The sequence below is a fragment of the Parathielavia appendiculata genome (assembly GCF_033297405.1).
Source record: "Parathielavia appendiculata strain CBS 731.68 unplaced genomic scaffold N657scaffold_8, whole genome shotgun sequence".
NCBI lineage: Eukaryota > Fungi > Ascomycota > Sordariomycetes > Sordariales > Chaetomiaceae > Parathielavia > Parathielavia appendiculata.
The window spans coordinates 1,165,663-1,193,060 of record NW_026944227.1 but is presented as its reverse complement, the minus strand read 5'-3'; the positions used below and the strand labels follow the sequence as shown (position 1 = coordinate 1,193,060).

Genomic DNA, 27,398 nt, shown 5'->3' with positions numbered 1-27,398 from the left:
AACCCTAACCCGTCAACCTCAGCAAGCCACGTACGTACCCTGGCTTGGCAAGTAATGATTGCTGTGGCGGCCCGTCAATGATCCGCCCAAGCTGCAAGATGACGGGGGCTCGGCCGCGACAGGAAAGCCAAGCCAGCTTCACATCGCCCCCATAAAATTTGTTGCGCAACACGCGATCATCTGAACATCATCTCGCCGGAGTCTTCAGTATCCTGAGAGTATTAGACACAATACACAATCCGCAATCATGCTACGACAGACCATCTCGGCCACCTCTAGAGCCCTCCGATCCACTGCCAGACTAAGCACCCAAAGGCAAACCGCCTCTCTGCCTCACTTCTACCAGACGCCATTCGCAGCCGTGCGGACAATTACGCCACGAACGAGATGGTACAGCTCTGAAACGGACGCTGCAAGGAACAACGGCGATGCAAAGGACAATGGCGAGGAGGCAAAGAAGGAGGGGGAGGCCGAGAGTCCCGAAGCTGCGCTAAAAAAGCAATTGGAGGCCAAAGACGCGGAGATCCGGGAGCTAAAGGTACAGTATCTTCTTTTTCCTTTTTTTCTACCCTGCAATTCTCATGCTAATTCGGCCGCCATCCAGGACAAGTACCTCCGCTCCATGGCTGAGCAACAAAACGAGTTCCGGAGCCTGCAAGAACGGACAGCACGCGAGATTCAGAAGAACAAGGAGTTCGCTATTCAGGGGTTCGCCCAGGACCTCGTCGACACGGTCGATAACTTTGACCGGGCGCTGGCCATGGTGCCCGAGGAGAAGCTCAAGTCTCAGTCTGGAGAGGAGAAGTCGGAGCACCAGCAGGACCTGGTCAACTTGTACGAGGGGCTCAAGATGACCGAGACCATCCTGATGCAGACGCTCAAGAAGCACGGCCTGGAGCGCTTCGACCCCAACGGCGAGGTTTTCAACCCGCACGAGCACGACGCCACCTTTATGACGCCCATGCCGGACAAGGAACACAACACCGTTTTCCACGTTCAGCAAAAGGGCTTCCGCCTCAACGGGCGCATCCTGCGCCCGGCCAAGGTCGGCGTCGTCAAAAACAAATAAAGGGGCAATGCCTTGCATCATTGCAGGCTCTTGAACGAATAGGGAGTTGAGTCGACCTTTCTCCCCTGTACTATTACCACTGTTGGATCACATTTGCACGCACCATATACTTCGGGATCAGGGTGCGGGGCGTTCATGGCTGTTTTTGCTGGTCTCATATGTATAATGCTCCTCTCATGATTGGTCGTCGGTTCATACCAGTTTAGCATATGGTTATGCGGGGGACAAAAAAAGGATAGAGATGATGGATTGCTCTTGGAGCGGGTATAGAGGGCATCGCACACAGACACACAATTCTAATGCAGTTATTGGGCTGGGGAAGTTCGGCGGCGATATCGTTCAGCAACGACCTCATGGCACTTTCTGTGATATTGTATGTATGCGAAACGATTCAATACAAGCTAACCATAGCAGCAGAAATGCCTCGGGGTATATCCTTTTCCACACCCAGCGTCATCCGTCCATTCCGACTCTATCCCCTCTTCTCTCTCACCCCACAACTTTCTCCATCTTGGCCTGCAGCTCCGCCCTCTCCTGCCGCAGCGCCCCGATCTCATCCCGGAGCTGCTCCTTCTCGTTGACGAGCTTGCTGAGCGTGCACTTCAGGGCGCCGATCTCCTTGACCGCGCGCACGGTGTCGAAGGTAGGCACGCGGGGTCCATCGGGACGGTGCGGGGTGTCGATCAGGGGCGTCTAAGTCACACGGATGTTAGGCTCTTGATTTCTGGCAAAATATTGGGTATATGGAGAGGGAAATGGGATGGATTTTTTTTTTTTTTTTTTGCGCGCGGGGTTGCCGGGCGGGGGGGCAGGGGGTGGAGGAGGGGGAGAGAAAGGGACGTTGGTTTGTCTCTCACTTACGCTGTAGCGCTTCGGTCCCAAACAGTTGAGCGAGGAGGTGCGGGCGGGTATGATGGGCGGCTTGGGAGCGGTGGTCTCTTTCTGTGTCCAGTCTTCAGGGGCGCAGCCGGTGGCCCAGCTCGCGAAGGTGCACGGTGAGATGCGCGTGAGGTCCGGGTGGCCCTCCTCGTCGGAGACGTAACCCTCTTCGAAGTGGGAGCTGTACAGGGGGCTGCCCGGAACTAGCATTGCGTCTGTGATGAAGGGGCCGTTGTGGTCGGGGACGATGTCCCCGAGACCTTGCACCGTCTCCTCGCCACTGCTTGTGGTCATACCCGTCTCGATGTTTGAGCGCAGTTCGGGTAGGCAGGTAGTCTTGCCATTTGCGGGTGTGATGGGCGGCCAGTCATTCTCAAGGGAGTCCTACTCTTCTTTGGCGTTGGCTGCCTTCCAACCATCGCTACATATATGGTTGATTGCGCGGAGCCCCTTGAAATTGTAGTCGGGCGGGAGATTCAGGTGCTCATCGACGACGTTGCGGGCGTAATAATAAATCTCCGGGCGGTTGAGGCGGTCCGGAAGATAGGGGCTCAGTTCCCAGTGAATGTCGTGGATCATCCTGTAGATTGTGTTAACCAGCGAAACGGGGAGAGTAAGGAAAGACGTGAGCAAAGCAGAAAAGCGGTGAAACAATAAACGCATTAGCATATTGCATCGTCCAACCCCGCGTGAAGGAGGAAATACGCCCTGTAGGAAGGAGGAGCAGTGGTATATACGATGGAGAAGAAGAGAGTCGACGAATGTGGGCTTGAAGCAAACCAAAGAACAACTTACCGAGGGCTTCCCAACTTCCCAGCCAGCTCCTGGCGAACTAGCTTCCCAAGCAGAGGCTCAATGGTACTGGCAACGACGCTATTCACGCCCGCTCTCATGGCGACATAGGTCTTCATCATCGAGTTCGTGATGGCCATCTTCTTGTCGCCCCCCGAGCCATCGGTCTCGGCATTCTTGACGCAGTTGGGGAGGGGGCAGAGGGCCAAGTTACCATCGCCATTGACACGGGCGTGCTTGTCTTGAGCTGAACTGCGCCATGCGAAGCGCTGGCTGGGCGAGGGCGGGGGAGGTCGGAAAATGGCGGGCTCCTTGGCGCCATGGTTAGTGCCCTTGACAGGCTCGATCTTCTTGGCTATGTTCATGTTGGTAAGGCTCTGACCTTGGTGTTGAAGTGAGATCTGACGGGGAAGTCGAATGTCGGGAGTTAAGGGTAGACGGTAGTGAAGAGAGGAAGAATAGATAAATCGAGACTTAACATGGCTACTGGCAATGAGACGCGTTCAACATGCGTGACGCACACCCCTTGAGATCGGACGGAGTATGGAGTAAATTAACCTCAAAGGAAGCATTGAGGAGCCAATCTTTCTCTCAAGCAAGAATTCCCCAGGAGTGGGTGCAACGACATGCCTGGGTCTCGCCGCAGAGATCAGAAGGAGTCCCGTCAAAAACCACGCGTCAAGGTGCATCAGAACAGGTTTCAGTTGCTCACTTTGAAGATGGCCTGTTTTGAAGGACGTAGGCCAGGACGTGGTTGTGCCACACCCACAAAATCAGACAGAGTGCTTCCAAGGGATTAGCCCATTCGAATAATGACCAAAGACCAGAATGTTGATATAAAAACGAGGGGGTGATGAGAGATGTAAGGAACGAAAGGCACATTATGGCACGAAAATGATAGTGCACAATCATTGCCCCATGACAGTCCCTGTGGCCAGTCAAATCAGCATTGTTTGAAGGGGCCCCTACAACAATCCACTGAATATGTGCACATAGGTAGCATAGGCCTGCCAAGCCAGTCTACAACATGCTCCAGCTCAGCAAAAACTCACAAGCGTACAAGCCCTTGCATTACGCCTTCTTCGGCCTTCCCTTACCCCTAGTGGCAGCCTTGCCCTTGCTCTTCGCGGGCTTGCCACCCTCACCGTCATCATCATCATCATCGTCTTCATCCTTCGTTGTCTTCTTGGCTGTCTTCTTCCCGCCCTTGGCCTTCGGCTGCTTGATGTACTTGTCCGTCTTGAGGTCGAGCTCCTCGTCCTCATCGACATCAGCAACCTCGGCAACGTCGTTCTCATCCTCCTCCTCAATGGCCTCCTCCAGATCCGGCATCTCCTTGCCGAGCTTCCGCGGCGCCGTCACGTTGCTGGCCTTCATGAAAGGCATTGGGTGGGAGGCGGCGTTGTACCTGTAAAGAATGTTAGCACTAGTCAACAGGCGCCCCTCGCTACGGCGAGCACTTACATCCTGGTGAAAGTGGCTTTGGTCTGCGTATCGATATTGACGGTGGTCTCCGACTGGTACCCCACGCCAAGCTCCTTGATGGAATCAAAGTCCTCCCGTGTGAGGTAGTAGCTGTCCATGAGATTGATGACGTCCTCGACGGAATCCTTGCCCTCAATCTCCAGGCGCTTGACCAACTGGTGCCAGAGCACAGGCAGATACTGCTGCCGAATCTCGTTGTGGTCGCCCGAAGACTTGAGACGCATGTGGGAGTGAATCTCGCGAACGAATCGACCCAGCTTTCCGTACTTGCTGTTGTTGCCGAGCCATGTTGTAAACGTGGGCTGTTCCGTGAACATACCGGCAATGAAACTCGACGGCCTGACGGTGCTGAAGACTCCATGCGTGGGCATCAAGCTCCAGTGCTGTTGTGGGCCATGGATCATGCGGTCGACTAGGTCTCCGTCGCTGATGCTTTCAGCGGCCTGATCGACAAGCTCAAGGTGCTTGAGAATTTGAAGCCTGTCAGTGTATCCCTGTGCGTTCAACCCGGCCGGCCTTGCGCGCAGGTAGTTCTCCTGGATCATCAGGAAGCTGAACTCGTGGTCGTGGAAGTAGAGCTCGATTTTGTCGTTCAGCGTCGCCTTGCTTGCTGGGCTGAACAAACCGCCTCCGATCATCTTCTGACAAATATCCCAAGGCTTGAGCACAACATGCTTCTCCCAGGCCTTGGCCATGGCCTTGCTCTGATCAAAGTCCATCGTAGTCTGGTCTAGCTTGGCCGTGGAAAGCATGTTGATGATTTGGCGAATGTCCTTGCCGCTGCCCTCAATGAGCGCGTTGACGACGGGCGGCGGCATCTTCAGGCCTTCTCTGTGGCAAATAGTCATGATCCTGGACCGGATCTGATCAACGGTCGGGCGCTGGAACTTGACATCGAATGCAACGTGGTCGAAAGGCTTCATCTTGGGCAACCTGCGCTCGTTGCAAATCAAAATGAGGGGGACGTCCGTCTTCTTGCAGAATTTTGCAAGCGCACCAACACCGCCTCGATCACCTGCGGACATGCCGTCGACCTCGTCCATGACGAGGACAATCTTCCTTTTACCGGCATCGACCTTCTTGCCGTCGCCGGCAAAATAGCCCAAAAGGGACGTGTTATTGAGGACATCAGCGACTCCGCTTTCAACAAGTTTCTTGCTGCGTGTGTCGCTGGCGTTGCTCTCCAGGACGTCGTAGCCTTCAAGCTTGGCCGCAAGGTGGGCAGCCGTCGTCTTGCCGATTCCAGGCGGTCCTGAGATGATGATGGCGCGATACGCGCCCATCCCATCTGCACCCCTCTTCTTGAAGTCGTACTTGCGAAACTTGGGCCAGTTGTGGAGCCAGGACTGAATCCTCTCGACGTTCGCCTTGTTGCCGCAAATCTGATTGAGCTGCGTCGGAGCATACTTGGTTGTCCACAACTGCGATAGAATCTGGGCCCGCACCGGAGCAGGGGCCCCGCGGGCGGCAGCAGCCTTCTTGGCCGCCTTCTCGGCTTCGGCCTGTCTGGCTTTCTCTTCCTTCTCCATGCGTTCAGCCTCCTCACGAACCTTCTTCGCTTCCACCTCCTGCTTCTCCTTGGCCTTCTCAGCACCCTTTCCGCCACCGCCATGAGCAGGCATTGTTCGGATGAGGTAAAACAGACCTTCCTCATCAATCGTCTTGATACCATGCTCCTTGATCTTCCTGAGTTTGCTGGGACCCGCATCATCGCCCAGGACGACGAAGTCCGTTTTGCTGCTCGGTGCGCCAGTAACCTTGCCGCCATATCGTTTGACAAGGGCCTGTCCCTCCTCGCGGCTGAGGGTTTTGAGCAGGCCGGTAAAAACAAACGTCTTGCCCATCAGACAGTCCTCCTCACCCTCGGGAATCTCGGCGGCACCGGCCATTGGAGGTGGCCCGGCATTGCCGCCACCTTTGGCGCCGCGCCAATCAAACTTGGCGTCCGGGTCTGGTGGAGGTGCGTCGGGCGCCTGGACGGTCGGGACCTTGTCAAGAATGACTTTAACATCATCAGGGTCGGACTCGGGCTGCTTCTTGGCCCTAGGAGCGCGGGGTTTGGCTGCCTTCTTGGCAGGCTTGACATCGTCCACGTCTTCCTCGCTGTCAGAAGCTGGTGTTTTGCGTTTCCGGGTCGAGGCAGGCGTCTTCTTGGTGGTCGCTTTGGGGTTCGATTTAACCTCGTCTTCAGACTCGTCCTTTAGGGGCTTGCCGGCGCGCGAAGCTACGCGCTTAGGCTTCGGAAGAAACTCTTCCTCGCTGTCTTCCTCCAGGTACTCGTCGTTCTTTCTCTTGTTGCGGCCCTTCACATCAGCAGCAAAGATATCATCGCCTGCATCCTCGTCATCGTCCAAGAATGCGTCGTCATCGTCTCGATCATGCTTCTTGTAAGAGGTGATCGGCTTCCTTTTGATGCCGTTTTGCGTGGCCTTGGCGGGCTCAGGGGCTGGCTTTGACGCGGCCGGTTTAGTTCTCGGGCTCACGCGAACCTCGGCGCCAGGGGCGGGCTGAGCCCTGGATGCTGGTTTTGGAGTAGTTTGCACGGTGCCTGATTTCGGTTTGGATGATGCAAAGTATTTGGCGGCCGTTGTCTCTTCGCCCTTTACCTCGATGGGGGCTCTTGCTATGGAATCAGCATCAAGAGGCAAGACCGGATCAGAGCAAGACAACTCACGATGCCTTCTTCCGAGGGGTGGCCTTGGTTGGTTTCTTGGTTCTATCCCGTTATCAGAGACCAGCCATGTCAATTCGTTATCCTCTTCTGGACCTACTCGACAACCTCATCCTCGTCGCTGTCCTCAATGACCTTTCGGCCTTCTAGAAATGTGTTAGAAGGCAAGGTCAATAAGCACCAAGGTCAGTATTTGGAAACACGGACTGGCTCTAGACACTTTTGTCTCTTCCTCCTTCTTGGTTGCAGGCTTCGGCGGCGGCGCACCGCCCTTGGAGCTGAAGAAGTTGCGAATGTCGGGCATGGCGGCGATATGGAGGGAACCGACGCAGGAAAATGTGTTTACAGGGATGATTTGTCAATGAGGAAGCCGGGGTCAAATGAGCTTCCTGTAAGTTCAAAGCTTTTTTCGTCGGTGGTTGCCGCTTGGGTTTAGGCAGGGTGACGGAAGCCTGGAAAGCTCGTCACGGCAAGGCACCTGAGCTCTGACGCGCCTTAATTGAGACGGAAAGGCGCGACGCGAATGAGCTCGCTCAATGCTTGGCATTCGCCGAGCGAGGTGACTATTGGATAAGAGGGTAACCTTATATCCGAGATTGCAGGTTATCGAATTTCCCGTTGTTGCTCCGGACGCAGTCCCAGCTTTGTTGGGGAATTGTTGGCGCTGGGAATAAACACCTTCCAGATCCATCTCGGCCGCCTGACCCGGCCAATCCGACCACCATGAAGCCAAACCCTTCATCAGGGCTCCTCAGTGCCTTCCAGGCACTGAGGATAACGCCCGCGACGCTCCTCCGAGCTTCCCTTCCGTCGGCGACCGTCCTGCGTCCCTCAGCGGCGACGACATCAGCCGCGAACCCCCAGTATGTCAGGTTATTCTCGGCGACGGCGATCCGGGCAGGATCATGGCTGGAGCCCAATCTCCCGCGCAAGAAGAAGATGATGAAGGGGCGACCCAGAGTGCCGACAGGAGGATCCACCAAGGGCACGACGGTGGTCTGGGGAGACTATGGCCTGCGCATGTGCGACCACCACCGCAGAATCAGCGCTGCCCAGCTCAAGGTGGCCGAAGACACCATTAAGGCACGGTTGCGTGGTCAGCGATACCGGCTGTACAAGAGGGTTGCTTGCAACGTTGGCGTGTTTGTCAGCGGCAACGAGGTGAGATGATTCTGCCTGTTGCAGACCTCGACAATCATGCTGACGGGTGCTGCACAAAAGATGCGAATGGGCAAGGGCAAGGGCTCTTTCGATCACTGGGCGGCCAGAGTTGCCGTTAACCAAATCCTGTTCGAGATCAAGGGGGTGCTGCACGAGCAAGTCATTCGGGATGCGTTCCGTCTTGCGGGCAATAAGCTGCCAGGTATCGATCCTCTCTGCTGGATCACTACTTTATTCACAAGCGCTGACTGTCGCTCCAGGGCAATACGAGTTCGTCAAGAAGGGCGATCCGCCGGTAGTCGGAATTACAAAGCTGGAAGGGATCACTCTGGAAGAGCTCAAACGGCCGTGGAAGAAGCTTCCCGAAGACGCCACGGCCTCCTTGCCACCGACTACTTCCACCTCAGCACCTCCCCCTTCATAGCCCTCGCCAACGGCTTATCTCGATTGTATATTATGTAGACTAAATCGGCAGCCACTGTGTGTGGCCTTGAGAACCCCTGGTCATGGTGTCTGCCGTAGGGCCAAAGTACAGTCCAATGAGCCTCAATTGAAGGAAGCAGTGACAAGCACAGTCGAAGCAGTGCCTCCCCACGTCGTTGACACCTTGATTTCGGCTCGAGAGGAAAACCCCGTGGAAAAGGACGATGCAGCTTTGCATAGACACTGAAACTCCTTGTGGAACGCATGATGATATCAAACGTCTGAACCCGTTGTACCTGGCACACAAAGATTCCATCACCGATATGTGAAAAGTGCTTTGTGCTTGCTGCGAGCAAGTCCCTCTTCGTCGACTGATTCCAAAGGTGGTCCGTGCGCCTCCCGCTGCTTAATTGATTCATTCTCAGAAACCTTCAAGTCGCGTCACCCAAGACGCGTCTTACAGATCTGGTTCTTGCACCTCAGACCTGCCCCCGAAACACCGCACACAGCAACACAATCCAAATGGCGCTCATTGTTGATAAGCATCGACCAAGATCTCTTGATGGCCTCACATATCATGAGCAGCTATCGGAACGGTTGCGCTCACTGGTATGACTGCTCTGCTCGTTTGTGAGGCGACTGCTAACAGCCTGTCGCAGGCGCAAAGCGGCGACTTCCCCCACCTCCTCGTGTATGGCCCATCGGGCGCAGGCAAGAAGACCAGAATTGTCGCAACACTGAAAGAACTATTTGGCTCCGGGGTCGAGAAGATCAAGATCGATGCGCGCGTCTTCCAGACCAGCAGCAACCGCAAGCTCGAGTTCAACATTGTGGCCTCGGTCTATCACCTCGAAATCACACCGTCAGACGTCGGCAACTACGACAGGGTAGTGGTGCAGGACCTGCTCAAGGAGGTTGCGCAGACACAGCAGGTCGACCAATCGGCGAAACAGAAGTTCAAGGTCGTGGTGATCAACGAGGCCGACCACCTCACTAGGGATGCCCAGGCGGCGCTGCGTCGGACAATGGAGAAGTACTCGCCCAACCTGCGACTCATTCTTCTTGCCAACTCCACAGCGAACATTATCGCTCCCATCCGATCAAGAACTCTGCTCGTGCGGGTTGCGGCGCCGACACATGCAGAGATCTGCGACGTGCTGGCGGCGTCGGCGAAGAAGGAAGGTTGGCCGGTAGTGAAGGGTCTGCACCAGAGGATTGCGGAGGAGAGCGGGAGGAATCTCCGCAAAGCACTTCTGATGTTTGAAGCAGTGCATGCACAGAAGTAAGCTCCTCCCGTCATGATGGCCACGCCCCATCTCCAAACAACAGGCTGACCCCCTTGCAGCGAAAAGGTCACAGACACCACACCAATACCGCCTCCCGACTGGGAGGCGCTCATCGGCCAGATTGCCAAGGAGATTATGGAGGAGCATACGCCTGCCCGAATTCTCCAGGTCCGGTCGAAGCTGTACGATCTGCTGACCCACTGCATACCGGCGACCACCATCTTGCGGACACTCACGTTCAAGCTCATCCCGCTGATTGATGACGCCCTCAAGGCTGATGTCATCAAGTGGGCTGCATTCTTTGAGCACCGGATCAAGACTGGCACCAAGGTGATTTTCCACTTGGAGGCATTCGTGGCCAAGTTCATGAGGATATTCGAGATGTATCTGATGAGCATGGATATGTGAGAGAGGGATACACCGGAGGATTGGGCATGGCGTTCGGTTGACTTTTTAGGGCTGAGCAAAACTTTCCCTGTGAATGGCAATAACAAGCCGATTTCGCTCTCTGTTTTGAAGGCAGGTTTGACTGACCAGAGCTAGGGGTCGCTTGGAGCAGTCATATAGAGTACGTGGTGTGACACGTAGCGCAACGGAGATTCTATAAAGATAAAACTTCTCCTCCCAAAACGGTGAGAGACCCCTTGTTTGACCCACGAGATGTTTCCTTATTCATACCCAACTGACCAGAAAACCCTTCTCGCTCAGACCTACGTCAACTACCCTAACCCTTGGCGTTCTTTCCACCCGGTTCTTTCAAAGCGGCTGATTGGTTAATGCTGTGGGTCCTTGGCTTGCAGCACCAATGCGGCTTGCTTGGCATGCATTGTCGTGCCGTGCTTGGAAGGCGCGATCGTGTCCTCAACAGCCAGCTGTTAGAAGCTTCTATTGCGACGCACACGCTCGCCTTGACGAACCGACGACGAACTACCTCCCCGGCAGCTTCAAGGATAACTGCCTACCGGCCTCAAACTGGCTGTTTCGTAGACAAGTCGACGGCCTGCATTGCTGTAGCGGCTTGACCCTGCGATAATCGAAGCTATCGAAGTTGCGCCTAAAACAAGCTGAGAGAGAGAGCTCTCGAGATGGGGCTCAATCTCTTTCGCGTAGCCGGTATGGCATCTCCGTGGAACGACGTAAGATGAGGACGGAAAGGGAGAAAAGAGACGGGCTGACATGTGTCATTGCTGCGATAGGGGACCTCTCCCACCTGGCATCCATCTTCATTCTGCTGCACAAGATCGTCCAGCTTAAGGTGCGCACCTCTTGACCGTCGCCAGATGCCCACGTCCGGATACTGACAAGCGTATGCAGAGCTGCTCTGGCATCTCTTTCAAGTCGCAAGTCCTGTACCTGTTAGTCTACATCACACGCTACTTGGGTATGCTACCTGAACGACCACTCCCGACATTGTCAAACACAAGGGAAAGCTAACAGGATACGAATGCCGCAGACCTCCCATGGACGCACTCCCCCTACAACTTCATCTTCAAGGTCCTCTTCATCTCCTCCCAGCTCTACACAATCTACCTCATGACCAAAGCCTACCGGCCGACCAACGACCCGGGGCTCGACACCTTCCGCGTCGAGTACCTGCTGGGCTTCGCGGCCGCGCTGGCCATCCTTTTTCCCGTGAAATACACCGTGCTCGAGGTCTTCTGGGCGTTCTCGATCTGGCTCGAGTCGGTCGCCATCCTGCCGCAGCTCTTTATGCTGCAGCGCACGGGCGAGGCCGAGGCCATCACGGCGCACTACCTGTTTGCGCTAGGCACGTACCGCGCCCTGTACATCCCCAACTGGATCTACAGGTACATGACGGAGCCACACCACAAAGTGGATACCATTGCCGTGGTGGCCGGTGTGCTGCAGACGGTGCTGTATAGTGATTTCTTTTGGATTTATTATACCAAGGTGATGAAGGGGGAGAAGTTCAAGCTGCCGGTTTAAAGGGCGATGTTTCGGATTGGCCTGGGCGGGAATGGGTGACGGTTGGTGGGAGCTTGAGGGTGAGGTAACGATGCCATCTATCGCATCGTCCCTGTTTCTCTCCCTCCCGAGGTGTTGTGGGGGTCAAGGGGGCTATGTGTGATGAACGACATGGATGGATGGATGGAAAAGTAGTACAAGGCTATAATCACGCGAGGCTGAGGTACGATTTGGTCGTTCGGAGACAGAAAAAGAGGCGGCTAATGCCTGTCCGGCGTTTGGGAGATATGGGTTCTACTTCAGCTGAATTTGGAGGCGGCGGGTTACGGTCGGATAACAATTGGTCGAACGTCTTCAATGTATATAAATAGCGGTTCTGCAAAAAGCTGGAGTTGACGTTGTTTGGCTCAGGGATCGGGTCCCATGAGAATCAGACTGCTGAGCCTCCCACAAGCAGTCCTCACCCCAGCCTTGCCGGTCGGTTCACGGGGTCGGGCCGAGTAGGGAGCAAACCAAGAATGGGGAGGAACCATACTCCTACCTGTACGGATTACTACTGCGATGACCGAGCTTCCGTCTCCTTCACGTCAGACCTCGATGGACGACTTCCATCCACTGCCGACCAACACACCTCACGATGCTCGACCAAAATGTTATCAACGGCGGTAACGAACATACAGAGATCTCGAACGCTGGCCATTCCCAGGTAAGAGTTTAGCTGGTCCGCAGCTCAGAATGAGAAAAGCCCACTCTTGCATGAAAGCCCCAAGTTTGAAGTCGGGCCAGCATAAATAAACACCCCGGCGCCCATCCGTCTCAGGTTCCCGGCTCGGCCGAATCGGGTCGACCGGGGCAACCGTGCGCTCCGGTGCGACCTGGCTCCGGCGCGATCTGCGGCAGGATCCGGGTTGCGACGATGCTTGGCTGTGGCCGCATCTTGCCCTTCCCCATCGCATTCCCGCCGGTCCCACACCTCGGGGGTAGTGCATGGCGTGGGCGTGGTTGCATCTTGCCCACGAGGCTATGCCAGTACTAGGGGTTTGTCGACTCCCCGGCTGCCAGAGTTGTTTCCGACATGGAGGTTACCAGAAGCAGATGGCTCGGTTCCAAGTTCTGTCGATGGGGGTTGGTAGGAACACGGCCATGCCCACACCATCCACCTTTATCTCCGTGCTACCCTCTCTCTGTTAGTTTCTATCCTCTCTCTTGCCCTTCTTCTTTCTGCCGTTTTGGCTAATTCCCACATCCGCACCGCCGGCCTTTGGCTGAAAGGATGATCGTCAGGTCCGCCGTCGCTTGTCCTACTCTGCGATTCTGCCGCGGGCGGTATTATCCGTTGTCTTTTATTGTGCTACTCATGATCACACACCATGGTCAAGAAGCCGGTGATATGTCCATCTCTTTTGCTCATTTCTCTCATATGCTCAAGCTGTGCTTGGGTCGGTGAGGGGCTAGCAGACGGGCCGTTTCCGGTGACGGTTAGGGGGAGGGAGGCTGTCGATGAAGCGGGAGGGGCCGAGCCGTTATGGGGACGGGTAGCCGGCAGAGTCGAGGGTCGTCGTGAGGGACCATATCCCGGGTTACCGCTCGCCGCCGAGCCGGCCCACGTCATCCGGGACGGGCGCCCGGCTACCATCACGCCGCCCCCGACCCTTCTGAATCGGCAGGACCAGGGCCAGATCCAAGCGCTGAGCGACCAGCTGCGGCAACTCAGCGAGCAATCCAGGTCCGTCAGCCAGTCCAGCCAGCAGCTCAGCCAGTTGCTGCAGCAGGCGACCCAGCGACTGAGTCAAACTGAGCAGCAGCTGGCCAGCGCTCGTCTGCAGCAGAGTGCTGCCGAGTCCGCGTCGCGGTCCATGTTGCAGGCCTCGGCAGAGGCGTCCCGTCGGGCAGATGAGGCAAGGGCCGGCGCGGACCAAGCCATCTCAGAGGCGATTCGCTCGGCTTCCCAGAGCGCCAACCGCGCCATGTCCGAGAACATGGCGAGCGTGACGAGCTCGATGGGCGCTAGCTTCTCGAGCGCCCTCTTGCTGGCGAGCCAGAGCGCGGCGTCGGCTGCAAGCGCGGCGCAAAAAGCGCAGGCCGATGCCACGGCCTTGAGTGTAAGTCAGCGATGGGTGACCATAAGGGATGGACACGAAGGCTCACCGATGGCAGAACAACGCCAGCGAGCAGATCCAGCAAGCTCAGGGCGACGCGCTGTCGGTCGCCCAAACCGCCATCGCAGTTGTAGGCGGCATCGTCGGATCGTCGCTGCTCACCGGCGTAGGATTCATGCTGGTCCTTCGCCACCGCCGAAAGAAGAAGCGCCGGCACGGCGAGGGCATTATAGGGAGTATTGGATACCAACAAAGCACCGGCACCTCCAACAAGGCATATTCCATCTCGCACTCCAAGAATGGCTACGTCACAAGCGACGACGGAAGCAGCACCTACAGCACCGACGACACCGGCTTCAAATTCCCGCCCAGCAGCAACACTGGCAATCTCCGGCAGCCCGCACCTGCAGTCACCACAGATGGGATCCCAAGGAAAGGCATCGACCCCAGTGGCGGTGATAGCGGCAGCGGCGGCGTGGGCTACGCAGTGAGCTACTACGGCCCACGACCCTCCGCGACCAACACCAGTGGCAAAACCATTTTCTCCACCAACGAGACCAGTCATCAACGACCACGGCAATTCCAGCTCGGAAACCCGCCCGCTCCCAGGGGTGCAGCAGCAGCAGCAGCAGGAAGAGGGAAGTTCACCCTCTTCCCCAGGCCGAAAGCTACGAACCAGACGAACGGGGCCATCAGCAGGAGTGGCCAGGGAGAAGAGGAAGACGATGCGGAAGAGAAAGTTCGGCACCACCACCAACAAGCGACGTCGGCGCGTCCGCCGCCGTTGTCGTCGTCAGCTGGTGGGGCCGGGGTGGGGTTGCCGGGAAGTGGATGGGAGAGGGACGTCGAAGAAGATGAGCAGCAGCATCAGCAGGGAGTTCAAGCACAAGGGCAGGGAGAACGGCGGATGGGATTGTCGTCGGGTGCCGGGCTGCCTAGTTTGGATCGGTGGTTGAGGGAAGGGACTGATGTTAGTCCGTTTTCGACTCTGAAAGGGGTCAGGTAACTAGTTGCAGCAGAGGTCGGTGGTGGTGGTTGTGGTCAGGAAAGGGGAGTGGAATTTAATGTGCAGACGCAACACAGAATGGCGTCCAAGGGGCATTGGGTGGTTGCATTGTTCAAGGGGGTGGAATAGACGGGAAAATCCTTATCGTCTTGTTGGTGTGTTTGGGACGAGTCCGGGTGGACTATGAGTGGACTTGAAGCTACTGGCGATGTGGAGGGGCGAGTTGGCGAGCTAGTACTGTGCTAGATGGGCTAAATAAGCTTGGTTTTTGGCATCCTGTTCAAGGAATACCCAGAGCGAGAGCAGTACACACAGTAGAGTTCAATACCACTAATCTGTTACACGTACAGTAAGTCACCGCGAGCAGAGTAAATTCGATTATGGCGAGTTCGATTTTGGACTGGTGCCATTGGACGGGCCGCAATGAACCGTGTCCTCGTGCATAGCGAGAACAGGGACGCGCGGCCTACTCCGTGATTTGTTACACAGTCTAGCCAATATAGGGTGCAGTAAGTGATGAATCGGAAACTGCGGCACTCTTCAACCCGGAAACTGGATTCTCGAGAGCCTCCTCCTTGGCAAAAGGTACACCCGAATGACTGATTCATACTGAATGCCTTGGCATCCCGAGTTGGAGAAGTATTGGGTAGATCTGGTCTGACCTGTGGTGAAGTAAAGTCTGATGGTATGGCAAACTGCTTTGCATGCGAGGTACTGCAGAACTTGCGAACGCCTTCCATTATGTTTCTTCTCGCGTGGAAAGATTCCTAACTTGCTCACGGCGACGGCACCTCCATTGATGTGCAATGTTGATCATACCGGTCTTTGGTAGTTACTGGGCCTACTGAATGCCCCTGAGTCAGGGCAAAGGCAATCAGACGCTGAGGATGTGTCATTAGGGATGACGGGAATGCCCGCAGTACATGAACATAAGGTATGAACTCCAACCCGGTAGGGTACTCCGTACAGGGCCACTCACGTTCCGTTAGCAGGGGCGGACCAATGTGGGGCACAACAAGCCTTGGAAATGCCATGGAGATAAGGCATGCTTCGCCATGTTCGGTAATTGGTCGTGTGCTCGAGAGATGGCGAGAGGCAGCAAACAAGCTTGGCAAATCTTGGTCGACGATCAGGATACCAGATTATCTGGCTTGGCCATCATTTTTTTTGACCTTCATCAGACCATTATGAATTCGACTTCACTGGTCACTTGTTGCAGCAGACTGATGACCGGGTTATACCGGCAGCTCGAGACGAGGCACCCGTCTGCAAATGAAGCCCTCAATTATCCATTACCTACCTACCTTACCCTGGGCTCGCCCACTTACCGGGTGACGCGGCTGTTGCTCGAAAGTCTCGCGTGCCCGGCGCAATTGAGGCCTCTGATGAAGGTGGAGGAGGATTGGGGCATGCTCCATCCGCCGAGCCCGAGGTCATATCAACCTGGAAGAATCAAGTATACTTTCCACCCCTTGTCAAATCACGGGCAGACCCGTATCGTCATGCTTTTTTGATATGCAACCCGGACCGCCTTGTTCTCAGACCTGCACTTGTAACCCCATGTTCATTCTCTTTCGGCCACGTCTCATTCTTATGCTCGAGCAACATAGCTACAGCCAGTACACATAGCGTTGCTCCGTCTGGGTTGGCTTTGGACAACTCCAGCGTCCGAACAGACAGACATGATACCATCCTCAGTCCTCTTCTTCGCCCATAAGAAGTTCCTCCTCGCAGTTACCGCTCTCCTCGTCTTCTCCGCTATCTTCAGTACGGCCGCCGTAGCCCGAAGCGGCAGCCTGCCGTTTTCCTTCTACAGCCTCCAGGAGCAGGGGGAGAAGCAACAACAAGAGCAATCAACCCTGCCCAACCCAACCACGACCACCAGCAGTACCAGCACCAGCACCAGCACCAGCACCAGCACCAGCACCAGCACCAGCATCTCCTCCTCGTCGCTAACAACGTCCCCAAATTCGAACCACAACCAAAACAACGCTGACGCCCCACCGTCACCACCCCAAGAATACAAATATTTCCATGAAGCCGGCTTCTCGCTCGAGCTAAGCCACTACGACGCGCGCTTCTTCCGGGGGCCGGTGCCCTACGCGACGCACCGCGCCATCCTGACGCACCTGATCCGCAGCTACCTGTCAACCTTCCGCGTGACGCTCGGCCTCGAGACATGGCTCGCGCACGGCACGCTTCTGGGGTGGTGGTGGAACGGCCGAATCATGCCGTGGGACTTTGACGTGGACGCGCAGGTGAGCGGGGCGACGCTGGCCGTGCTGGCGGAGCGGCACAACGGCAGCATGCACGAGTACACGTTGCGGAACGAGACGAGCGGGAGGGACGAGACGAGGGTCTTTTTGCTGGACGTGAACCCGTTCGGGACCAAGGTCGACCGCGGGACGGGCGAGAACGCCATCGATGCGCGCTGGATCGATGTCGAGACGGGCATGTATGTGGACATTACAGCTTTGATGGAGCGGGATCCGGAGAACAGCCCGGGCGTGGTGAGCTGTAAGAATTTTCACTGGTACAAGATGGAGGAGCTGTATCCGTTGAGGGAGACCGTGTTTGAGGGGGTCAAGGCCATGGTGCCGCGCGAGTTTGAAAAGGTGCTGGTGGATGAGTACGGGGCCAAGAGTCTGGTCGTGACGGAGTGGGAAGGGTGAGTTGATGTTCCCTGAGCTTGAACGAACACAGCGGATGAAGAGGGAACGGGTTGGCTGACTTGACCTAATACAGGCATCACTTTGACGCCGAATTGAAGGAGTGGGTAAAGAACGAACCGAAACCGGCGGAAACCGAGGGCGTCTTGTGAATTTTTTAATAGCCGTAAATAATACGAGGGTTTGCATTAAGGTTGGCTGATGGCTGGACAGGATTCGAGCGTACATACGGCGGCGATGTCTGTCTCTTGTCAATACCTGGCGTTTAAGAGGTCCGTTTGGGTTTATATACCAGCATCGCATCGAGCGTGTCTTTCGCCTGGAACGGCTCTCAATCTCTGTGCCATGTCAGCTTGCTGTCTCCATGAGCACTGGAAGCAAAAGAGGATGAGGGGTGCAAGGCCAATGTGATGATGTCACGGACTGGATATGCTGGATATGGTAAGTCGTTGCAACCGACATAATCCCATTTAGTAATGTGGCCGCCGACCAAGTGTCCGTCTCACCAACATACCAGGTGAGCACCTCACATCTCCATGTGACCACAGTACAACAACATCGCTAGCCAATTCACACAGGCAGACCCTCCTCCATGGCCTGATCCCGCTCCAGCCTCTCCAGCCCATTACACGCGGCGCCGTACACCCTCAACGGCACAGCCACCTCAAAGCTCTCACACATCAAGTTCTCCACGCCCACCAGCACCAGCCCACCGCGATCATCCTTCGATATCTCCTCCAACAGCGGATGCGTCTGCACCTGCTGCTGCGCCAACACCTTCAAAGTTCTCTCCCTCACCCCAACTAGCATCCCCTCACCCTCAGCCTCACCATCCTCCCTTCCCTCCTCACCATCCTCCCTTCCCTCCTCATCCGCCTCCCCACCTTCTTCCCCTACGTGCTGCGCCTGCCCCTGCTGCTGCTGCTGCTGCTGCTGCTGCTGAACAGGAACAACAAACTCCAACCTAACCTTCCACTCCAACCCAACCCCACTCGTGACAAACTCAGGCGTCGCCCCGAGCGGAATCCCACACCCAAACACCCACCTCCTTGCAAACAGCACCGTCTCGCTGCCCGTACCCCAAACCTTCCTCGTCACCCTCTGGACACTCGCCTCAGACCGCAACGCCAGGCTCGCATCCACTTTCTCGCTCGTCTCGAGCGCGGCGTGCACCGCGTAGCAGGGGATCTCAGAGCGCTCAAAATCTACCACGCACGTGATCGATTCGCCGAGCCGGTAAGCCGGGCGCGGGAGCATGACGACGGCCACGCGGCGGCCGTTGCGGGCTATCTCGAAGCGATTGGAGGATTGGTTGTTGCTGCCGCTGCCGCTGCTGCCGCCGAGATTGGAGCGGAGGATGGCGAGGTCAATGGCTTCTTTTGCCGTTGGGGGTGGAGCGTAGTGGTGGTAATAGTCTGATATCGAGTTTACCGAGGGTCGGCGGGAGGAGGATGGCGAGTGAAGGGTGGGAGGCGCCGTGCTGGGGCTGAGGAGAGCGCCTGGGTGGGACGAGGTGGTTGGTGGTGGGCGGGAGAGGAGGTCGTCCACGTAGGTGAGAAAGGAGGCCATTGTCGAAGGGGTAGAGGAAGATGGTGATGGGCGATGTTTTGTCGAGTTTTTTTGCGAGGTGTTGGCGCTGGCGCTGAAAGTTTGTACACGGGCTTGGTCGCGCAGCAGAATGTAGGGGGACATGAGGTCGTGGCCTAATATCTCGCCATGGCTGTTGACGCTCCCTAACACGCGGAATGGTATGTCAACGGACTTGACGCGCTGCTCCTTGGCGCCGCCCGGCCGCTGCGTGCCAATAACGAGGCTGTAGGATATCTTCATCGCCTTTCCACGATGCGTCGGTGGTAGCCCTTTGGGTAGTTTGAACGAGTACTCAAACGCCTTGCTTTCGCCCGGGGCTAGTTGCAGATCGACGAACAGGATCGACTGCGGCGTGGACAGCAAGGGTATCGCCTTCGAGTTCACGATGCCGCGCATCTCCTTGATGGTGCTGAGCTCGCCGCCGCCTAATAGCTCGCCGATGGAGCTGGTAATGTTGCCCCATCCGAACCCGCGCAGCAACCCGCTATCGCGCTTCGTCGTCTCCAAGCCGACGACACCGCCTCCCTGGCCACCAACAACCGCTTTACGCTTGACTGCTTCAAACGGGCCGAGGTTTATGAGCGAGCCGTCCAAGGTGAAGGAGCCCTGAATTTGTGCGTAGCCCATCATCAAGGTTTCAGGCAGCCTGGCTGCGCTCGACGGGAGGTTTGAGGTCCTTCGGTTGTGTTGGGGCCGGACCTTGGTCCGCAAGGGCTGCTGCGTCACGTACTCGGAAGCCAGCGTCTCGGACGAGTTATTGCTGAGCGAGTAGAACTCGCCGCTACTCCTTGGTGTGCCGGCTATGCTCATGGTCGAAAGCACCCTGGCGGACGGCGCTACCCATTGCTCGTTTATTGTGGGTACGGAATCTTTGGTCCGCACTGGTAACCCGCTTGCAGTCGGGCTCATAGGGTCCTCGTCTGCTAGCCCTCCTGCCGCTCCCGGTGAAGATGGCGAAGGCGACATGGGGAATTTGAACTCGGCGAGTGGATTTGGCGACAGAGGAGATCGCCGGGGGAAACCGACGCTCGGTGTATTGGGCGCGGTTGCAGTGCCCGGAAGGCGGCCGTTGATACTCCTTTCTGGCGGATATGACGCATGGAAAAGCGGCGATGACTGTGAAACGGGTATTCTGGGATGTGTAGCTAGTAATACCGTCAGCGCTCTCCCCGCATTCTATCCTCGCCGTCCCAACTAACCTGACCGAGGCCCACTGAGCGGTCCTCCGCGGGGTAGTATCTGCAGGCTCGATGCCCGTGCATGGCCCCTCGGCCTTGGTGGCTTGGGCGACGAGAATATGGTCTGGCCATCGTCGACGGTGCTCAATGAGCCAATCGAGACGATTGACACTGATCTCTTGTGCCCGTGACCATTTCTACTGGCGCTTCCATTCCCGTTGCCATGGGGCTCAGTTCGGGCAGGAGGAGCCGGGGGTGGCGTCCAGGAGACCGACCCGGTCCTGGCGCGGGAAGCGGCCGATGGAACCGACAGCGAGTGGCTGGAACGGTGATGGCGGGCACTCAGTGGTGGCGCAAGACCAGAATTGGGCCTCCCACGGCCGGGGGCTCCGGGGTGTAATGGTGATGGCTGGCGCGGACCGCGCTCACCACTCGGATGTCGGGACGAGGTTGGCGAGAACTGGGACGATGGTTTCAGGGCCGCCGTCGGCGTCGAGAGCGGGGATGAACTGCCCTGGGCGCGGGCGACATTCTTGAAGGTGATTGTGCACTTGACCTCCTCACCAGCGAAAACAACCTGCTCGTGCCAGCGCACAAAGACGCGGATGTTGCTGCTGTTGTGGGAGTCTGGCGACATGGCTCAGCTTCGAGGCACGAGCGGACGGGAAACAGGGGTGGAGAATCGCTTATAGCCCCTCAACAAGGAGGCGATGGGTCGGGAGCGTCGTCAAAGCGCTTGATTTCGCATTGCTGGTACCAAGCAGCATCTTGCGCCACAATGGTGCAACGGCAGGATGTAGGGCGCTGAACGCGGCTCGGTCCCGTGTCGTGGCTTTTCTTTCCGTGTCAGTGGTCCGGGAGGGTGCCGTGAGAGCGCCGGGAGAGCGATGCGAGCGGCGAACGAACGAGATCCCAGCGGCATGATCTCATTGGAGCCCCCTTGCCTTATCCGTTTCAAGAAGCTCCACCATAGAGAGGCTGATGACTAAGGCATGAGTATGAGTATGCCGGTATATAGCCCTAAACCCTAAACCCGGTTAGTGCTGTATCTCACCCATCGCAAAGGTATCATACATGTACCGGTATGTTTCTTGACTGACCACCCTTTGGCCCACCGACTGATACATATTTCTCCAGCAACATTGACAGTTGCTGTTCATAAAGCGAAAAAATGGATATCGGAACGGCATTCGTAGCAGGGAAAAGTCCATTGAACTGAGTCCTGTTAACTGCACATATTCAACTATCCTCCCTCCCTCCAAGGTCGCCGGCTCCAATCAGTACTCTGAATTCGACCGTGTGCTCTGCGACGAAGCCGGTGCCGTTGTCTGTCATGGCGGAAGACGTCCAGTGAGCCGGTCCGACAGCATCAAGTAGCCCAGTTGGGCTGATGCAGACCAGGAAGTGCCGTTGGGCCCGCTGGCGTATATGTGCGACCATATCAAGCATGAGCTCGTCCTGGCCCAGGACGGTGAACTTGCGCTTCCCAGCCGAACCACGGGGTTCGCATTTGGCGACGGGGCAGAACGGCGCTTGTTATCTCCCTCGCCGTTGGCCGAGGTAATGACGAGGTCGTGAAGGAGCCTGGGAGCCTGACATTATATGCCAGTACTGCTCCAACAAGGGCCCTCAGGATACAGATCTGGTACCACGCCAGTTTGGCCAGTACAAATCAGAGAGTCGACGAGGCAGCAGTATGTCTGCCTGTCGTAGCCTTGCGAGCCGTCATCGAATCGACGTAGCTGACGACGTAGCGGTGCGATATGAGTTGGTTGTCCACCGGGCGGTTGTAGTGCTCGGCAAAGTGGCAGGCCTCGACCAAGTTCGACCAAGTGTTGGACTCGCAGCAGAAAGGCTGCCACCCGGACTTGCTGAAAATGGCTTGACGAGATCCCCAGTTGGTCTACATACCTCAGTGTACCTCCTAACATCTGTCGTCTGCGCCGTTTCCTTCTCCGTAAGCTTGCGTCCACCTCCATGAAGCAGGAACCTGACCCCTTTGAACAATGGAAACGCTCACACCTCAGCCTCCCCTTTCCCCAGGTGATTCCTCCCCTTCAATACTCGACACGCCGCCTCCGCCGCCCTGGTCCTCGCCTCCTCCCTACTCAACCCGCCTTCCGCCGTCCCAACACACTTCCCACCCACCAACACCTTACACCCAAACACTCTCCCCTCCACCCCGTCCTCCCCAACACGAGCTTCAACAACATACTCCACCCGCTCCCTAACTGCCAACCTGCCCAACTCCTCCTTAGGATGCAGCAAATGCACCCCATCCCTCACCAACCGCCTCATAAGCGGCAGGATTCCCGCCCTCTCCACCACTGCCTCACAGTCTTCGATCGACCCAGAATCCACCCACACTGCCCCGAGCACACTCTCAAACACATCACTGTAAAATTTTTGCGCCTGCAGCCGACAGAGCAGCGACCACGGGTATTCCTCGCCACGCCACAGCGCCTGCAAAATCCGCTCCCGCATCGCCGCGTGACGGAGCGATGTCGCGCGCTGGATGGCGCCCATGTCCGGGGAGGCGTGGCGCATGAAGGACCAGAGCGGGAGCGGGGTTTGGGATTCGACGAGGTGGATTTCTGTTGCTCTATTGGAACCTGTTTTAAACCATTTGGAGTCATCGTCGACATTTACATCCACGCGCGCCTCAGTGACACACCACTCCATGGCCAGAAAGCCGAGGATGTCTGCGTTGACGAGGGCCGTGCGGAGGAGATGAAGGGTGGCGTTATCGAGCGGGCCCGCCGTGTCCTCGCCGGTGGTCAGGCGGAAGAGGTTGGTGACGACGATGTAGTCGAGGAGGGCGTCGCCGAGGAACTCGAGGCGGTCAAGTGAGGCGCGGATCCCAGGGCCGGTGCAGGACGGATGCGTCATTGCTTCAACGAGTAGGGATTTCTTGTTGAAGGTATATCCGATGAGAGACTCCAGGTTGCGCATGGTTAGGGGGAGGACTTCGTCGGCAGGCGCCTCGTTGTTCAGGATTTCTTGGCTCTGCTCGATGCTTTGCCACTCAAAGTCGGGGAGGAAAAGAGATATGCAGGCGAGGGCTTTCGGGATGCCTCCGCTTATGTAGGATGCGCCGATGAGGGCCTCGACTACATCGGCGAGGGTCTTAGTCGAGAGCCTTCTTGTTTCTGTGGCCGACGGCGGGTTCTTGAGAAGGTCCTCGACGTAGGGTGGCCGCCATTTCTGGAGCGTGAACGCCTTGTGGATGATGTACCGATCCAGGCCGAAGTCGACGGCAGCGCGGAAGAGCCTCGAGTTGGCGACAATCTTGTCTTTCAGGGGCGACAGACACCCTTCAGGGAATTTCAGATCTGCCAGCAGTCAGCGCCGGGGGAAACGTCGGGTTGTGAAAGAACCTTACACTTCGCAGAACAATTGATGGTCGTAGAAAACTTGAGGATTGAATCTCCGAGGAACTCGATCCGCTCGTAGTCAGTCGGGCCCCTAGCCGCGGTCGCACTGATGGCCATGACGACGAGAGACAGGTCACTGATGCCCGTCTGCTGGAGCCGGGAGTCCAGGAGGTCTTTGGCCACGAGATGAACCTCGAGTGCATGAGTGATGGCTGGAATCATCATGCCAACGTGCGCATAGACTGCCGGGATGTTGTCAACTCGGACCTGGTCAGCAGGAAGCACTCGTGGATATGGCTTGGTGCTGGGAACCGGTGCGGAATTCGGATCCAGTTGACGGAAGAGGCCAACCTTCTTCGGCCAATTTCTTACGACGACGTAAGGCACGTCTTCCGCTGCTTCGTCGAAGCCTCGATACGGCTTTTCCACCAGTTCGGCTGGAGGCTTTGCGGGAAGCCAATCCACATAGATATATGGTTGCTTCTTGTTGGCAATATCCCGGACGAGACACGTTGACCCGACGGTGGCTATCTTTTGGGGATCGACGTCGTGGGTAGCCATGTCGTCGAGGCCGATATTGTGACCGAGGCAGACAAAGCCAACGGGGTACTGCTTCTCCTGAATATGCCAACGGTGTCCGAAAGCCATCGCAAGCAGGACGGATGTGTGGTCTCGGCCTTCGACTGCGTCATCAACCTCTGCCATGTCAATGTCTCGGTCCATGATGACACGCCACAATGAGTCATGATCCCAATAAAGATCAAAGGGTTCCATGTGCGGAACCGGAACAGGGAGGACGAGTTCGAATTCCGCACTCCGCGACTTCTCGTGGCTCGAGACCGTCACCCTCCTTCTCGAAGTCGGGGCACCGTCTCGCCATGCCTGCGCAACCCGCGGCCACGGATTTAGTTGCTCCTTGACCGTGGACAGGCCGGGACGGGGCTCAACCTCCTTCAGCAAGTCGGTCTCCCTGATGGGAAGCAGATGGCGGTTTAGCAGCCCAACCTCGTAGAGCTTTGCGTAAGCCTGGAAAGCGGCATCTTTGCAAGCGTTGGCCTCCGAAGGCCAGGGCATAAGACTCTCAAAGCAGCGCAACTCCGGGGCCAGCGAAACCGGTAGGTGGACTGTGGCCTTCCGCAGGCACAGTTGGTGCGCGTCTACTGGATTCCCTTCCAGATCGTGGACGACGTAAAACGGGCTCCAGTCGACGAATTTTCGCGTCGATAACGTGGCGCAGAAGTGCTCCAGGTGTGCCTTCGCGTCGTGGATGGTGATTTGTGCGCCCGTCTCCTGGTCTCGAAGTATCGGGTAGTCCAGTGGTTCACACTTCTCCGCCTCTTCGAGCTGTTGCTTCTCCCGCAAGTCATCCTCATACTTGCGCTTCATCTCCCGCTCGAGGTCAAGCCAAGCGCGAGCCGCGTCACTCGAGTCATCCTCGACAAGGAGATACATCTGGGAGTCGGCCATTCGGGCTCGGCCCCGACGTTGGATGAAGGATTTCAGGTTTTTAGGCAGCTCAAAGCAGACGACGAGGTTGCACGCTGGCACATCGATGCCTTCCTCGAGAACGCTCGTTGCAACGAGGAGGTTGGTTGTGCCCTTGCGGAACGATTGGAGCGAGAGCAGATAGTCTTTTGAACTCAGGTCCAGAAAGTCCCGTCTTCTGCCCGGTACTTGGGAAGTGCCAACCATGGAACCCACTCGATAGCGACTCGCTGTCTTGGGATGAACGGTGAGTATGTGGGACAGCACGGCGACCGTAGTCCTCTCTCTGACAAAGACGATGCCCAGCGGGTTCCCTTGGTGAGACTCGAGAGCGTTGAGCAAGGCCTGTACCCTCGGTGAAAGGGCGGTTGGTGCACCAGCAGGCGCCTGTGCGTTCACTTTACGGAATGTCTCGGACAGATATTGCCGTTCACGGTCCGCCAGAGTATCGGTTGATGGATGAGAACAGTCCGGGTCTTGTTGGAAGGTAGAAATGGCCCTGTGAATATAGTAGTCGGCAGCCCAAGGCCCAAGACAATCGCACATATCCGAGGCCCTGTTATACAACGACTTCACCTGCCCTCTGCAGAATGTCTTCTTGTCCAGAATAACCTTGTTGAGCTTGTTCTGGTTTCGTGGCGTAGGGTTAGCCAGTAGATGTTGGAAGTATGGGTCGTCCTCAATGCGAAGACTATGGTAGACGTTCTTCAACCTCGTCATGGTGGGGGTGGCAGAAGAAGCTCCCTCGGGGCCTGGGATAGCTCCGTATGAAACAGTTTTCATCTCAGGAGGTTTGACCAGAGCCATCAACTCGTCCCTGTGTTTGCTTGGTGTCTTGCAGACGGCATCCAGTGTTTGTTCGAGCAACTCCAGGTCGTTAAGGTCGGATCTCATCAAAGGACTTGCTGTAAGTCCCAAAATATGGGGAACAGGGTGTCCTTTCGCCTTGCTGGGAGCATAGTGCTCAACCATGAGTCTCCTGACAGAATTCATCTTGACAGGGTTGTGCGCTATGAATGTCAGCCGCATTTCGAGGGGTCAACCGAGCGTACTCACCTTCGTCTATAACAACGAGACCGATGGAGGAAAGAGGTATAAAGGCATGGGCTACGGCGTCGAACAGAATCTGGTAGGTTGACACAATGATGCGGGTGTTGAGGAGAACGGCATCCCACACGCCGGGCTTGGTTGACCATGCGTCCACGTTGTTGGACCCGACAATCAACTTGGACTGGACCCCAGGGATCTGGGCTCTGATGGCTTCGAATTGCTGCTCGGCCAAAGCCACGGTTGGGGTCAAGAACCAAGCAATCTGATGCACCAGTCAGTGAATCAGGGTCCTGTTCGGCATACCGCCTTGGACCGACCTTGTCACTCCGTTCCAGTTCTGCTTGGATACGAAGTATGGCGCTGAACCTCCGATCAGCATGGGTCGTCTGCCGAAACGGCCGTCCAACTTACACCTGGGTTTTCCCACTCCCTGTGTCCATCTTAAGGAGATAGGTCAGCACATTAGTCTACTACTCCCATCTTTAGAGAGGTCAACTCGTACCGCAACGATGATGTTCTGCTTCAGGCTCTCCTCGAGCATCTCGAGCTGGTAGGCCCTCGCCGTCATGGTTACTGTCGGCGCGAGTTCTTGGTCGGGGGTGCTGCTGCGACGGCTGTCTCGGGTTTCGGTGTCCACATACTCGAAGGCCAGGTCGCTGTTGGATGTGGGGAGGGTGTTCGATTCATCAACAATCCCATATACGGCTTCGTCTTCCGTCCCCGAGGAGCTCGAGGTTCCGTGGTCGGAGGCCATTGTCGTCATCTCGCCGGCCGTGGCCAAAAGCAACTGTGTGAAGTACCAGTATGACCACGACGATAGTTGGCGTGGATGGATTTGTCAAGCAGGAGCCTAGTCCTGAAAGTAGCTGCCCGTAGGCCGCCGTATGACGCGGCACGGTCCAGATTCCGGAGAAGAGTTGGAAAAGTCAGGTTAGAGTTCGACTTGTGGGGTGAACAGGAAGTGAGCAACACGGGTTGTGGAGGATGCCGGAGTGGTTAGGGCATTCTATGTAGGACAGCTCCAATTTTACATTCGAGTGACTTTTAACAGCATTTGATGCTGGGTTGTATTTTCCCATCCATTGCCTAGAGGTTAGGCGTTAGTGGCCGATGAAGCTCAACCGGCGGCCGGCGGCCGTCCTGAGGTGAGGCCCACAAGGCCGAGGGCAGTGAGGCCCGAGGCCAGCAGGACAAGGCAGAATTGAGCCGCGTGAGCCAGGCAAACCATTTGTCCGATTGACAACTGCAGGATGGC

The 27,398-nt window shown here is 56.6% G+C and overlaps 11 protein-coding genes across 12 annotated transcripts; 7 read left to right on the top strand and 4 right to left on the bottom strand.

The window, feature by feature from the left end:
- Window positions 1-247: 247 nt before the first annotated feature.
- N657DRAFT_574664 (GrpE-domain-containing protein) lies at window positions 248-1,069 on the top strand (the record flags this gene model as incomplete). The annotated part of the gene is made up of 2 exons (XM_062789047.1): window positions 248-538; window positions 605-1,069. The coding sequence occupies 2 exons, from the start codon at window positions 248-250 to the stop codon at window positions 1,067-1,069; spliced, it is 756 nt and encodes a 251-aa protein (XP_062646727.1).
- Window positions 1,070-1,425: 356 nt separating this feature from the next.
- Window positions 1,426-3,588, bottom strand: N657DRAFT_691382 (uncharacterized protein). 2 transcript variants are annotated; one of them, XM_062797105.1, is made up of 5 exons: window positions 3,453-3,588; window positions 2,744-3,370; window positions 2,337-2,528; window positions 1,931-2,228; window positions 1,426-1,762 (listed from the first exon to the last, which is right to left on the bottom strand). In XM_062797105.1, exons 2-5 carry the CDS (start codon window positions 3,103-3,105, stop codon window positions 1,559-1,561), a joined length of 1,056 nt encoding a protein of 351 aa, XP_062646725.1. In that variant the 5' UTR covers window positions 3,106-3,370; window positions 3,453-3,588; the 3' UTR covers window positions 1,426-1,558. The 2 variants fall into 2 exon arrangements, with proteins under 2 accessions (XP_062646725.1, XP_062646726.1); XM_062797106.1 differs by lacking the exons at window positions 1,426-1,762; window positions 3,453-3,588 and having other exon boundaries at window positions 2,135-2,528; window positions 2,744-3,235.
- An 80-nt stretch (window positions 3,589-3,668) lies between these two features.
- On the bottom strand, window positions 3,669-7,370 carry N657DRAFT_646711 (DNA replication factor C, large subunit). The gene is made up of 5 exons (XM_062793166.1): window positions 7,104-7,370; window positions 6,997-7,042; window positions 6,900-6,941; window positions 4,205-6,844; window positions 3,669-4,148 (listed from the first exon to the last, which is right to left on the bottom strand). Exons 1-5 carry the CDS (start codon window positions 7,198-7,200, stop codon window positions 3,812-3,814), a joined length of 3,162 nt encoding a protein of 1,053 aa, XP_062646724.1. The 5' UTR covers window positions 7,201-7,370; the 3' UTR covers window positions 3,669-3,811.
- Window positions 7,371-7,594: 224 nt separating this feature from the next.
- Window positions 7,595-8,853, top strand: N657DRAFT_672707 (ribosomal protein L16). The gene is made up of 3 exons (XM_062795650.1): window positions 7,595-8,057; window positions 8,118-8,259; window positions 8,318-8,853. The coding sequence occupies exons 1-3, from the start codon at window positions 7,620-7,622 to the stop codon at window positions 8,479-8,481; spliced, it is 744 nt and encodes a 247-aa protein (XP_062646723.1). The 5' UTR covers window positions 7,595-7,619; the 3' UTR covers window positions 8,482-8,853.
- A 149-nt stretch (window positions 8,854-9,002) lies between these two features.
- On the top strand, window positions 9,003-10,174 carry N657DRAFT_634904 (P-loop containing nucleoside triphosphate hydrolase protein; the record flags this gene model as incomplete). The annotated part of the gene is made up of 3 exons (XM_062791314.1): window positions 9,003-9,089; window positions 9,140-9,762; window positions 9,826-10,174. The coding sequence occupies 3 exons, from the start codon at window positions 9,003-9,005 to the stop codon at window positions 10,172-10,174; spliced, it is 1,059 nt and encodes a 352-aa protein (XP_062646722.1).
- A 406-nt stretch (window positions 10,175-10,580) lies between these two features.
- On the top strand, window positions 10,581-12,099 carry N657DRAFT_488899 (ER lumen protein retaining receptor). Its single transcript, XM_062787609.1, has 4 exons — window positions 10,581-10,879; window positions 10,963-11,021; window positions 11,081-11,147; window positions 11,220-12,099. Exons 1-4 carry the CDS (start codon window positions 10,852-10,854, stop codon window positions 11,711-11,713), a joined length of 648 nt encoding a protein of 215 aa, XP_062646721.1. The 5' UTR covers window positions 10,581-10,851; the 3' UTR covers window positions 11,714-12,099.
- Window positions 12,100-13,062: 963 nt separating this feature from the next.
- Window positions 13,063-14,797, top strand: N657DRAFT_634902 (uncharacterized protein; the record flags this gene model as incomplete). The annotated part of the gene is made up of 2 exons (XM_062791313.1): window positions 13,063-13,794; window positions 13,850-14,797. The coding sequence occupies 2 exons, from the start codon at window positions 13,063-13,065 to the stop codon at window positions 14,795-14,797; spliced, it is 1,680 nt and encodes a 559-aa protein (XP_062646720.1).
- Window positions 14,798-15,506: 709 nt separating this feature from the next.
- N657DRAFT_488868 (uncharacterized protein) lies at window positions 15,507-16,395 on the top strand. Its single transcript, XM_062787608.1, has 2 exons — window positions 15,507-15,731; window positions 15,790-16,395. Exons 1-2 carry the CDS (start codon window positions 15,699-15,701, stop codon window positions 16,309-16,311), a joined length of 555 nt encoding a protein of 184 aa, XP_062646719.1. The 5' UTR covers window positions 15,507-15,698; the 3' UTR covers window positions 16,312-16,395.
- Window positions 16,396-16,755: 360 nt separating this feature from the next.
- N657DRAFT_552654 (uncharacterized protein) lies at window positions 16,756-17,579 on the top strand (the record flags this gene model as incomplete). Its single annotated transcript, XM_062787915.1, has 2 exons — window positions 16,756-17,465; window positions 17,543-17,579. Coding segments are annotated over 2 exons (747 nt in total), but the record flags the coding sequence as incomplete, so codon positions are not given.
- A 457-nt stretch (window positions 17,580-18,036) lies between these two features.
- Window positions 18,037-20,871, bottom strand: N657DRAFT_681880 (Rgp1-domain-containing protein; the record flags this gene model as incomplete). Its single annotated transcript, XM_062796435.1, has 2 exons — window positions 18,037-20,201; window positions 20,256-20,871. The coding sequence occupies 2 exons, from the start codon at window positions 20,869-20,871 to the stop codon at window positions 18,037-18,039; spliced, it is 2,781 nt and encodes a 926-aa protein (XP_062646717.1).
- Window positions 20,872-22,232: 1,361 nt separating this feature from the next.
- N657DRAFT_488197 (P-loop containing nucleoside triphosphate hydrolase protein) lies at window positions 22,233-27,207 on the bottom strand. Its single transcript, XM_062787606.1, has 6 exons — window positions 26,646-27,207; window positions 26,555-26,583; window positions 26,461-26,503; window positions 26,150-26,405; window positions 23,617-26,103; window positions 22,233-23,566 (listed from the first exon to the last, which is right to left on the bottom strand). Exons 1-6 carry the CDS (start codon window positions 26,904-26,906, stop codon window positions 22,251-22,253), a joined length of 4,392 nt encoding a protein of 1,463 aa, XP_062646716.1. The 5' UTR covers window positions 26,907-27,207; the 3' UTR covers window positions 22,233-22,250.
- Window positions 27,208-27,398: the final 191 nt, after the last annotated feature.

Coding starts and splice junctions, on each gene's coding strand:
- N657DRAFT_488868 (XM_062787608.1), top strand. CDS start 15,699: ATGACGGGAATGCCCGCAGTACATGAACATAAG. Junction 15,732..15,789: donor CCGCAGTACATGAACATAAG/GTATGAACTCCA, acceptor TTCCGTTAGCAG/GGGCGGACCAATGTGGGGCA.
- N657DRAFT_672707 (XM_062795650.1), top strand. CDS start 7,620: ATGAAGCCAAACCCTTCATCAGGGCTCCTCAGTGCCTTCCAGGCACTG. Junction 8,058..8,117: donor TGTTTGTCAGCGGCAACGAG/GTGAGATGATTC, acceptor GCTGCACAAAAG/ATGCGAATGGGCAAGGGCAA. Junction 8,260..8,317: donor TGCGGGCAATAAGCTGCCAG/GTATCGATCCTC, acceptor CTGTCGCTCCAG/GGCAATACGAGTTCGTCAAG.
- N657DRAFT_488197 (XM_062787606.1), bottom strand. CDS start 26,906: ATGACGACAATGGCCTCCGACCACGGAACCTCGAGCTCCTCGGGGACG. Junction 26,584..26,645: donor AGCAGAACATCATCGTTGCG/GTACGAGTTGAC, acceptor TATCTCCTTAAG/ATGGACACAGGGAGTGGGAA. Junction 26,406..26,460: donor AACTGGAACGGAGTGACAAG/GTCGGTCCAAGG, acceptor CTGGTGCATCAG/ATTGCTTGGTTCTTGACCCC.
- N657DRAFT_646711 (XM_062793166.1), bottom strand. CDS start 7,200: ATGCCCGACATTCGCAACTTCTTCAGCTCCAAGGGCGGTGCGCCGCCG. Junction 7,043..7,103: donor GACAAAAGTGTCTAGAGCCA/GTCCGTGTTTCC, acceptor ACACATTTCTAG/AAGGCCGAAAGGTCATTGAG. Junction 6,942..6,996: donor GACGAGGATGAGGTTGTCGA/GTAGGTCCAGAA, acceptor ATAACGGGATAG/AACCAAGAAACCAACCAAGG.
- N657DRAFT_488899 (XM_062787609.1), top strand. CDS start 10,852: ATGGGGCTCAATCTCTTTCGCGTAGCCG. Junction 10,880..10,962: donor CAATCTCTTTCGCGTAGCCG/GTATGGCATCTC, acceptor TTGCTGCGATAG/GGGACCTCTCCCACCTGGCA. Junction 11,148..11,219: donor CTACATCACACGCTACTTGG/GTATGCTACCTG, acceptor CGAATGCCGCAG/ACCTCCCATGGACGCACTCC.
- N657DRAFT_691382 (XM_062797105.1), bottom strand. CDS start 3,105: ATGAACATAGCCAAGAAGATCGAGCCTGTCAAGGGCACTAACCATGGC. Junction 2,529..2,743: donor GGGAAGTTGGGAAGCCCTCG/GTAAGTTGTTCT, acceptor CACAATCTACAG/GATGATCCACGACATTCACT. Junction 1,763..1,930: donor TGGGACCGAAGCGCTACAGC/GTAAGTGAGAGA, acceptor CGTGTGACTTAG/ACGCCCCTGATCGACACCCC.